The sequence below is a fragment of the Phoxinus phoxinus genome, assembly GCF_949152265.1.
Source record: "Phoxinus phoxinus genome assembly, chromosome: 4".
Classification (NCBI taxonomy): domain Eukaryota; kingdom Metazoa; phylum Chordata; class Actinopteri; order Cypriniformes; family Leuciscidae; genus Phoxinus; species Phoxinus phoxinus.
This window is the reverse complement of record NC_136879.1, coordinates 26,041,568-26,053,301: the sequence shown is the minus strand read 5'-3', so window position 1 is coordinate 26,053,301 and position 11,734 is coordinate 26,041,568. Positions and strand designations below refer to the sequence as shown.

General features: G+C 39.5%; 1 protein-coding gene across 1 annotated transcript in view; it reads left to right on the top strand.

The window, feature by feature from the left end:
* Positions 1-557: 557 nt before the first annotated feature.
* ankrd13b (ankyrin repeat domain 13B) overlaps positions 558-11,734 on the top strand; it is a 23,627-nt gene continuing 12,450 nt past the window's right edge. The window contains exon 1 of the mRNA XM_079611221.1: positions 558-946. Coding sequence (XP_079467347.1) covers positions 839-946 — 108 coding nt within the window. The 5' untranslated portion in view covers positions 558-838. The remainder of the gene's footprint in view (positions 947-11,734) is intronic.

Sequence of the window (11,734 nt, the reverse complement as noted above, 5' to 3'; positions counted from 1 at the left end):
TGTATTGTGATCATGTTTTATGTGAGAAAGCAATGTTATTAATACATTTGAATATTTGGTCATTTTGCAGTTTTAGCTATATGGATACTATATGGATACTATATGGTGTCCTACACTATATGGTGGATGATATGCATATAGGTTTAGATATTCTTATCAATATGCCTATTAATAATATTATGTCAATAGAAAATACAAATTTTATTTTAAGTATAGACATATTCAAATCAAATAATGAACAAAACTCAATTTGATTATATGGCTCTGTATATAATATAATTCGTTCTGTATATAATTGAATTTATGTTCTGCTTCTGTTATATTGCATCTATGAGGTATTCATTAAGAAGTAGCTAAAATATTTAGACAGATGGCAGCATGAGATGTTCTCTATATATCCTCTCCCATGGCGCAGTGAGCAGCATCAGCATGCATGTATGACAGAATCACACACTGAAGTTCAATGGCTCATAGACTGTAGGTGCGAGTCGCTTTCGAGAGCCCTGCCTCAGCCTCCGCGAGCGAGCGTGTGTACGCGCGCGCGCGCGCGTTTGAGTGAGAGAGGAGAGGGAGAAGAGGCTGAGACTAGGAGGAGTGGAGAACACAACGGAGAGCATTTAATACACACGCGTTAGCTTTAAATTGCCTTTTAACATAGAGACATTGAATGCCAAGCTACTATGCAAAAAGAGATGCTGGATACGAAAAGGGAGAGAAATGCCCTTATCGGTCGTCTCAGCAATAATAATAGCACGCGCCCTTTACAAAAGTAACTGATATCGCACAAAAGCAGGGAAACGGAACGGGAGAGAGAACAGCAGCGAACTATGCACTGAGGATGATTTCTTCCAGAAAAACTCCGGAGAAGAGTCGCTACCATCTGCATTATCTGGTGTGGCATAACAAACACCGGCAGCTGGAGAAAGAGCTCTCAGCGCGCGAGCAGGTAAGATGCGTTCGTTTCCGCGTTCCTGTATCGCGGCGGATGATGCTGTGAGGAACGGGCCGTGCGTTTGATAGGGAAACTGATTCTAGTACTTCATTCGGTTTGTAATCTGTGATGCAAGGGCGAAAAAGTGATTTTTCTTTGTTTTCTGGTTCATTAGTTACATACCCATTTATATAAGTGGTTTGCTGATATGCCAACTACAAACAGAGATGAATGTCAAAAACCTCACACCCTGGCTGTGTCTTCAAACCTATTGAGTTGCCTACATAGACCGCATTTTTGGGCGTATCGTAACGTTCGAACGCGTAAAAATGCTGTCTATGCAGCTTTCGACACAGTCCCTATTCTCCAAACCTTCTCATATTACGCGTCTGTCAATTTAATTTGGAAACGTGATCAGAAATGCAGTTGAATTTTATTTCGATCTGAGATGCTTTAAACACAGAGAGGCTGCAGAATAAAGTGGCATTGCATACAAAGGCTGTGGGTAAATAATGCTTACAGATCAGCACTCACAGTTCCTGAGGATAGATGGTGTGTCGAGAGAGGGTGTGTTTGTCTTTCTCATCAGCCTTCTTCAAAAGAATTATTAATCCAATGCATTATTCCATGAATTAGTGTGAAATTATCCTGTAATTAATTTAAATTTGATACTGTGCAGAACTAAAAAAGCCAAATTTATATTAAATGTAGGCGTGAAAGGAATAAATAAATATAAATGTAGGTTAATTTAGTAGAAGACTGATTCTCTATGATTAACCATCTTTAAAAGAGTTATTCAAGTCAGCATGAAATGAAAATTCATATGTACTTTCTAAATGCATGTTATTGATCTTATTATGAATGTTTCATCCATGCATGTTTATTTTTACAGTTGTTTTGACCTCTTAATCTTTAATCAGAATGTCATAACTTTCAGTCAAATGACAGACTTCTCTCTGGTGACACTTGACTTCTCCAATCATTTAGTCTGCCTATCCGCCTCTTCCTTACAGTAGACTGTAAGCTCACATCCAGATCTGCCTCCATCCACTCGAAAACAGTTTGTTGAACCAAGATCCTGCCCTACTTTTTTTTCTTTGTTGATAATCCATTTATGTATACATTACAATAAGGAGAAAAAGATCTGTTGCTACTTCAGTTACATCACAACTTTAATGCAACATTAATCCACTGATTTGTAGACTACTGTACTCCATAAATCGGTGTGTCATTCATCTTTAATCTATTCGAGAGAGAGAGAAATACAATAGACAAATAATGGTAAAACTGCACAATATAGGTGAAAAAAGCTTTAATATTATACAATAGATTCATTAAATAATACTCAATTTGTTGGGGTAACATGTCAAGCTACTCCGATTTTAAAGAGCCACATTTGAATGCATTGGAAGAGGCCACAATGAAAATCAGAATGCATTTTTATGTAACAAGCAGAAGTCATAAGAAGACTAATATAAGAAGACTAGAGATTGCAGAGCTGATTGTCCACTTCAGGTTGTATCAAGGCCTGTACACTCTTAAAAACAAAGGTTCCAAAAGTTTTCACAGCGATGCCATAGAAGAACCTTTCAGTCAGCAGTTTTTAAAATAACCCTTTTTCCTAGTGTGAAGAACATTTCAATAATCTAAAGAAACTTTTCCCAACATAAACAAAAAGGAATGTTATTCATGGAACCATAGATGCCAATAACAAAACTTTATTTTTAAGAGTGTGTGCTCTTCATCAGACTTTCACTATTCCGGTTTAACTCTCTGTCTAATGAGTAAATAACTATAACTAATTTGAGCAAAGTCATCCATCTCAGTGACAGCAGCCATTCACAATTCCATCTTTTCAAACCCCAAACAAACTGTAACTCACTCCAATACCAGCCATCTTGTTCCTGTGCTGGTTTTTATGACTCAGGCTGACGGTAATAATTCAGACCCCTAACCCTCTTCATGATCACTGCGATATAAAGCACTTCCAGTTTAGTTGATTTACAGGCCACTGACAGCATAATCTAGCCACGTTTGGCATGGTAGGCTCGATGAGTCAAACCGTGTCCCTCCAGGGACGGCACGAGGCGCGAAGGGAGGTCAATGCTGTCTCGATTGTTCCTCTCCAGTGAATGAGGCACGTAGCCACCCTGACAAGGGGAAAAGTTGCTGCACCAGCACACAGGATTATGGGCTAGATGGTAGGTGTCAGTGAAAGAACAAAGAGGGGAAACAAGCTATTGGGACGGAGGAGAGCGAAAGGACGTGAATAGCAAAGAGATCAGGTGGTGGAGGAGGAAAAAGAAGTTACCAAGGGGAAAAGAAGCTCAATTTGCAGTTTGCTTTGACGGTGCCATAAAACAGTCACGGGGGAGGAAGAGGACAGATGACAGCTTGGAGGAGAGCGGCAGGAAATTGAGAAAGAGCGAATGGAGAATGGATAAAGTGGGTGATTGAATGAGGAAACCAGAGAGAAGTACAGAGCCTAGTCCAGAAATCAGAGAAATTGCATGTAGTTTTGTATTCTTCTGAGTGAAGTCAGCAGTGCCTCAGCAAATACGCAACAACACGGGGTCCTCCATCAGCACATTTGCCATTGTCCACACATCTGTTCAGTTTTCTCGTTTGATATACTACCTCTCTTCTTCAACCCACGGCCCTCTTGCACTCCACCCGTAACCCAACACTAATTGCAACAGAGCGTTGTCTCAGGGGACGAGTGTTGGGCGGTGGGGAGGGGGTTGCTTCGATTTGGTTAACTTATGAGAAGCTTTGGTAACACTTTAGAGTGCTGTTCCATCATTTATGAATAACTATGCAGGAACAAATGTGTAACGCAATATTAACATTCTAGTAGGTGTAATTTGCGAATGGGACAGATGTCCCCACTTTTTGTCAAAGACGATACTGGCCCCACCACTTTTAGCGGCACAGATACCTAATACAAATGAAAATCTCCAGTTGACTAGCAGAATATTAATTTCATTCATTTGTTAAATAAGAGGCGATCTGGTGCTGGAATGTGTTGTTTTTGAAATCATACTGGGTGTTCGTTGCCGCTGTTATCAGACTCGTGTACACTCCTCACTCAGATGAGCAATTCAATCTATCGCGCCTTAAGTCAACTTATATAGCGCTTTGTACAATACAAAATGTTTCAAAGCAGCTTTACACCTTAACACTGTTGTGGAAACTCTGTTTGCTCCGGTTAAATCACAGAACAAAATGCACACAAACGTGTCCCTGCTCTTGAAATAGGGTTCAAGCTTTGGTTTTAATGAGAGAAAAAAATAAGACAAAATAAGAAAAAGCAGATTAGAACCCAGACATGCTTAACAAATGTTTTACCACCAGACCGTGAGGGCACACGAACAGTTAAAGCAGATTTATGTATCATGTATTATGTACATTATAGTAGATTTTAAGGATGAAACTATCACGTTAAAGATGACTTGTCAATAAATTAAAGTCAATATACAATTGAAAGTGAACATAAATTATTATTGTACATATCATATCTGATTGAGCATTGTATTAGCAACCACCACCCCATTATGAAAAGCATAATAACTTCCTTTGAATAATAACTGAAGTCATTGTAAGATTTTGAGGTTTTTGTAAGGTTTTAGTCATGACTTATATTATCAAATCCTTCTAAAGGAATTACTGGCCGTTTGAATCAGTATTCTAAAGTAAAGACCATGGTAACCCACTTCTTCTCACCTTCTCACCTTCCGCCTGGCAGGTTTCTGCCTGATCTTCATCTCAACCAGACACCTCCATCTGTCACGATCGTCTGTATCTTCCTTCTATAAGCCACACCACTCCATGTCTGTCTTGATGGTGTCTTTCCAGCGGTGCTTCCGGCTTCCCCTCTTTCTCTTTCCTCCTACTTCCATCTCCACGGCTCTCCCTATGTCCGCCTCTTCATCTCTCCGGCACACGTGTCCAAACCACTGTAGCCTTCTTTTCCTCATCAGATCTTGTATTGGCATTACTTGAGCTTGCTTCCTTACCTCTTCATTAGTTTGGTGTTCCTCTAGACTTATTCCAAGACAGTACCTCAGCATCCGCATCTCACAGGATCCTATCTTGTTCTGCCAGGTTTCTTGTTATGGGCCATGTCTCACTTCCGTATAATAGGGTCGGTCTTATAGCTGTCCTATAGATGAGTGTTTTTAACTTTGTTGGTATTTTCTTATCGCAGAGAACTCCTGTCAGCTCCCTCCATCTGTTCCATGCTTTGCTTATTCTCAACTCAACCTCTTTCCCGCAACCTCCATCTTGGTGAATAGGGTACCTTGGTTCCCAGGTATTTGAAGGCTGATTGTTGGGGAAGATTTGCATGCTCTGTGTTGTCATACGCTCTCAATCTTATACTCTATTCTCTTCCAGTAGGTGGCAGGTGTTCTGTCTTGCTTCTGCGTTGCTTCAGTCCAGCTCCTTCTAGTTTTTCCCTCCATATCTCCTGTCTCCTCTCTAATTCCTCTCTATCCTCATCACTTATAACAACGTCATCTGCAAACAGCATTGCCCAGGGTGTCTCCTCTGGTATATCTTCCGTGATCACATCCATGATTATTATGAATAGAAGTGGGCTGAGTGCTGAACCTTGGTGTAGTCCAACCTCAATCTCCATCTCTGTCTCTCCAACATTGGTAATAACTTGCGTCGTGCAGTCCTTGTACATATATTTGATGATATTAATGTATATCTCTGGGACCTGTCTTAACCTGAGGCAGTGCCAAACCAGGTCTCTTGGTATAGTGTCGTATGCTTTTTCCAGGTCTATGGAACACCATGTGTAGCTCCTTGGTACATTCTCTATATTTCTCCTGTAACATCCTCAGGCAGAACATGGGCTCGGTGGTCGATTTTCCTTTCTGGAATCCGCATTGGTTGTCGCTGATCTGGACTACACGTCTTATTCTCGCTTCACCCTCTCATAGCTTGAGAGCGTGGCTGAGGAGCTTAACTTCCTCGGTAGTTTCCACAGCTTAGGGGGTCTCCTTTCTCCTTGTATATGGGTGTGATCTTGCTTTTCATCCATTCAGATGGTATGCCTGCCTTTTCAAATTTTATTGGCCATTTGGATCAGTATTCTAAAATTAAGATTATGGTAACCCACTATGACTCAACTATTGCTACATCCTTCAGAAGCAATTACTATCCAAAACCTTACAAAAACCTCAGTTTACAATGACTTCAGCCATTACTAGAGTTGTCATGTTTTTCACTTTAAAATACTGTTCCAAATAATTAGTAATTCCTTCTGAAGGATTTGGTAATACTTGAGTCTTGAATACTTGAGTTGGATTGTACATTATGCATTATTCACATTAATAATTATGAACATGTAGTTCTTAGTAGTCTTATAGGTATGAAAAAAATAGTAGTTACTGATTAGATAATAGTGAATTACCTCCATCAACCAAGCAGTACTACTTACTAATTACTACTAGTTAATCAGAGTTTCTTAATAGTTACCGTATAGCAGTTACTAGAATGTTAATATTGCGTTACTCATTTTCTCCTGTGTAGTTATTCATTAATGACGGAACGGTATTTTAAAGTGTGACCAAAGCTTTTAACAGATTGAAAAGGACAGTGGCTGACAGAGCTTGTAAATTGAAAATAAGGAGATTAAAGTAGAAATTGTATATGATTTTATAGTTAGGGTTAGGGTTAGAGTTTCCCGTAACCCTAACCCTAGCCCACATGAAAAATTAAACTATTTTCTATGACCCGAGTAGGCATCTGAACTGCATGTGCTGGATTTGTCTGCTAGAGACTATAAGGCTCTATTTCATCAGCACTACTCATCTCTGTGATTTACATATGTTTGTTTTTCCAGTAAACATCCCCCTATTCTGATTTGGATATGCAAACATAACATCAAACCATATAGTGTACTTAAGTGCGTCAGTATTTTCCTTTTAAAGGGATAGTTCCTCAAAAAGTTAAGAATTCTGTCAGCATTTACTCGCCCTCATATTGCCCTTCATGTTATTGTTAACTAAAATAAAAACTACAACTACTGTATTAAATTTGTTAATTGAAATAAAGCTGAAATAAAATATAAGCAATAGATAAAACAAATTTAAATTTTAAAAATGAAAATGAGAAATGTTGTCTTTGCAACTGAACGAAAATATATCTAAGTTGAAGTACTAAAAGGATTTTTTTTAAACGATAAAAAAACGATAAAAGTACAAATGAAAAATAACTAAAACTTAAATAAAAAATAAAACTAAAATAAAAGCTAATTCAAAGTATGAATAAATACTATAACAGTAACTAAAGAAAACACTGGTTGCTGCAAACCTGTATGACTTTCTTACAAAAAAAAATGTTGGAAAAAAACTTTTGTCCTTTCAACGAAAGCCATAGGACCCCATTGACTTTTATTATATGGACGAAAACAGTTGAAATAGTCTTCAAAATATAATATACAAATATAATATATAAAAAGATTCACTATTCCCTCACACTTCCTCTTATCTCAACCCACCAGCTCAGTAGCATTTACCGAAATAAAACTAAAGAAATGTCATCACAGGCACAATGCTTGGCTATCCAGAACGGATGCTAAACTGGCCATATCTGAAAGTTTTGAGTGTGAAATTTACATAATCCTTCTTGTCCCATTGTGATGTTTCTACTGTAGGCTATTCTTTCCCACTGACATTTAGTTAAAAAGTGATGGCTGTACCATTGTGTTTTGGTGCAAACTCCATTGATTTCTACCTCCCCCACTATGAGACAGTCCAATCAGGCCTTATACCGAGCCCTGGATGCCAATCTCCAGAATACAAAACACACCGTGGGTGGGTGGGTGTGAACCTCCTGTGACACAATAGTGCATAAAAAGTCGAACAAGGACCCATATTTCTCCCTCCCTTTTCCTTCCTCACAATATGTCTGCCTAGACTTATTTAAAGAATTTGTATGTTCTTGTTCACTTCTCTCCTGGGTTGCATCCTTGTCTATGCAATTCATTTCATTCTTCTGGCACATCACAGCCTTTAAGTGCTTCTGTGCGTTGATGTCTTTCTGCCTTGTCCGTCTTCAAACAAATACTCATTTAAGTGAAAGCGCTGAAGCACATGATTCCATTCATGTGGAGAACAGATTGTGTGTGTATATATGCATGTATGCACATTTTTATGCACACTGCCACACAAGAGAGCCTGTGCAAAGCCTTCAGCAGAATCCATTGCATGCTGTGATTTGCACAAACACACACACATATGATTTTCTTCTGCCTGCCTCCCACATACACAGTTTGGACGTCCAATGAAAGATTGATGTTGGTTTAAGTAGCTGCCAGAGAACATTAGCCAAGGCAGAAAGAGTGCAAGAGCAGATGCACCAGCCAGAGATGACTATCAATAATGCAGTCTCCAGCAGGCTGAGAGAGAGCGAGAGAGTGTGGAAGAAGAGATGGACAGTTATGTGGAAGAGCATCTATACTAAAATGTGAGGACAGGCCCCAGCCTAGATGATGTAATACTGTCTATTTCAATGTGGCGGAGAAGGATTAGTAATTAACATGAATTTGAGTTAGTGCACTTGTGTCTGATGCAGTGCATGCATGTCAGCAGGCAAGTGTGCTTGTTACAGGGCTGTCAGTGAGAGTTAGTGTAGGTGGGATAGACGAGTTTCGATCAGAGCAGGAGAACTGTAATGTGTAGGTGTTTCAGGTAGGATTCAGCCATTATTGTTATTATTCCATATGGCTGACCCTCACTGCTCAAGAAACCTTACAAAGACTTGGCGTGGTAACCATAGTTTCCACCAAAATAAATCAGTTTAGATATATATAATAATAGTAAAATATATAACAGTGGAAGAAAATAAGAAAATTTGAGTTTCCCCATGCTAACCTTACCACAATCTTGTTAAGGTGTTGTGGGTGGCTACCAGAGTGTTGCAATAAGGAGAAGTAAAGTTTTATTAGTGGTTTGTAGTGCATTGCTATGTGGTTAGCAAGAAGAAAGAACCTCCTAAGTGTATATTCAGGTCCCTAGATGTGGCTCTTATAGGCTTCCTAAAGTCTGCTGGAGTTCATCATTTTATTGTCAGTCCATATAAATAAAAAAATGCATAATTAGATTTAAATAGCACAACTGATATTGGATAAGTTAGGAGACTAAATTAAATAGTGTTAGAGGTTTGTTCAAATCCTTGTGATCAACCATTAACCATATAGCGTTTAGGTGGTAGTTTGTGGAACACATGACAAGAGACATTCAGCGTGGTTGTCTGTATTTGTTTGTGGCTGTGTGATGAGATGAGATAAGGGACTGTCTGTGTTTGTGTTATTGTGTATTGTTGTCTTGTTTAGCGTGTCTCAGAGGGATATATAGCAGCATTTCAGGTCACCGGAAGGCCAGTCTGTAACAACTGATGTTTCCTGAACCCTTCTCCTCTCACAGCCGCTAATCTGTCTTACCGAGTAACATGTTCCTCTCCGTCTCTCCCTGAAGCTTTCAGAACCAGTTATCAATCTCATACACTACCTCACTGGCTAAAGCATGTACACCTCCTGACAGTTATCTCCTTCTCTCTGTCAGTCATCTGAGCTATCTCTAGTGTCAGGGTTGCTTGGAGATCCCCACAGGACGGATGTGAGAGCCATCATTCACTTAAAACGGCAGTTTTCCCTCCTTGTCCTGCATCTCCTATCCGTACTCCTCATCCAGGGTTACCATAGCAACCCCACCCCCACCACCCATCCACACCCTTTTCTCGTAGCACTCATCTCGCTCTGGGGACCAGGCTGCTGTTTTTCTAGCTAGAGGTCCTCAAGGGGCCGCCGGGCCTCAGTTGTTGCTGTTGAGTGCCGTCATGATGTTGTGAAAGGGGCCGGCTAATTACCGAGCAGAGTGTCGGACACACAGGAGTTTTCTGTGACAATAACAATAACATGATTGTGACTTTATATATATTGTGATGTAGAGACCTTGGAGTTGTCTTCCATCACTGTTTTTACTTTGTTCTCACTGTTCCTATGCATTTTTTAATAGTTACGTGGGGTTTTATACTGTTTTATGTTTCCTGAGTGGGCGTGGCCTTGAAGAGAGCGCGAACTGTAGGAGAGCACTCATTTTCGCCATTATGGAAACGTTTGTGCAAATGTATGGTTTTATCCGTCCTATTTATTGAATTTATTGATTTGTTTTAACTCTTGTTCTTAATCATCTTGTGTATTTATTTATAAACATGGTGAGGCATAGTAGCCTACTTTTTTTTTTTTGAGAAATGGTACACTGCAATTATTAGTAAGCGGGAAAATGTGTAGTTGAGGCAGCCGTCACTAGTGGATTGGAGGACGGACCATGATTTTTGAGGGAATTTGAACAAGGTTTGTAGTGCTGCTTGAACGCACTGAAACTCTGGCTGCGTCCGAAATCGCATACTCTCTTGAGTAGGTACCTATTTTGAATAAGTAATTACTTGACGACCGCTAAAAAATATGTTATATGAACGTGTGTAGTATGAATGTAATCTGGACGTATTACATTCGCCATGTTGTCATTATCATGTCACCTACCAGCATCATTTCACTGCCATTCATAAATCCTCTCCCGTGGCCTCATGGGATGATAAAGTGTCCATCATCAGAATCTCGCTAGAAGAGGTCATCCGGGTGCTTTTTGGCTACTGTTTTATGAGTTTTAGTGTCTACTAGGCTACTATAGGGAAGTGTATGCGATTTCGAATGCAGCCTCTGTAATCAGATAAAGAGGAGAGTTTGTACTGTTTTAGTACATAACAGTTCTAGTTTTTATTCATAACCTGTTTTATTTCTCTTAACCATTTTCACATTTAGCACATCTGCTTGTAATAAACATATTTTTGGATGCCAATCGCTCCCCTGTTCACACCTTAGTGCGCTTCTCCTTGTGTCGCTCGTCTGTGCAAAAGTCTTAGGCACGTTAGTATTTTCACAAGAAAATGCTTTTAAGCCAGTTATTTTGCTGTAGCGTGCCAGTAGGAAATATCAGTTTACATTTACAAACATTTATTTTGCCATTGTAATCAGTGATATTTTTGTATGCACAAGGAGTTTGACAGCTGCCGGTATAATCCACATTGAGATTTGATCTCACCATCATCTAGTCCAGGGGTAGGCAAGTTCGGTCCTAGAGAGCCGATGTCCTGCAGAGTTTTGCTCCAACACTGAAAAAAACCTCACCTGGCTATAGCCTTAGTAATCCTGAAGACATTGATTAGCTTGTTCAGGTGTGTTTGATTATGGTTGGAACTAAATTCTGTAGGACAGCGGCTCTCTAGGACCGAACTTGCCTAGCCCTGATCTAGTCCATCTGGGATTACATGAAGAAACAGAAAAAAAAACTGACACTAAATCCAGAAAGTTTCCTGCAAAGCTACCTGAAAAACTATGTGCAAGTGTATAGCAAACGCAAAGGGTGGTCACACCAAATATTGATTTGATTTAGTTAATAGAAGTTAATTGATAAATAAAATCTGTTTATGACATTATTTTTGAAAGCATCCTGACTTTACAGCATTTTTACACAAGTGCCTAAAACTTCTCAGTTTTGTAGCTTTGCATGTAGATTTCTTCAAGTGTCTCGGAGACGTTGCCTCAGTTCTTCTGGATTTAGTCTGTATCGGGGTTTTTTTTTCTGTTTCTTAATGTAATCCCAGATGGACTCGATGATGGTGAGATCAGATCTCCGTGTGGATCATAGCGGCTGTTGTCAGACAGACTCATTGTGCATGATGATACTAACGTGCCTAAGACTTTTGCACAATACCGAATATAATATAGCC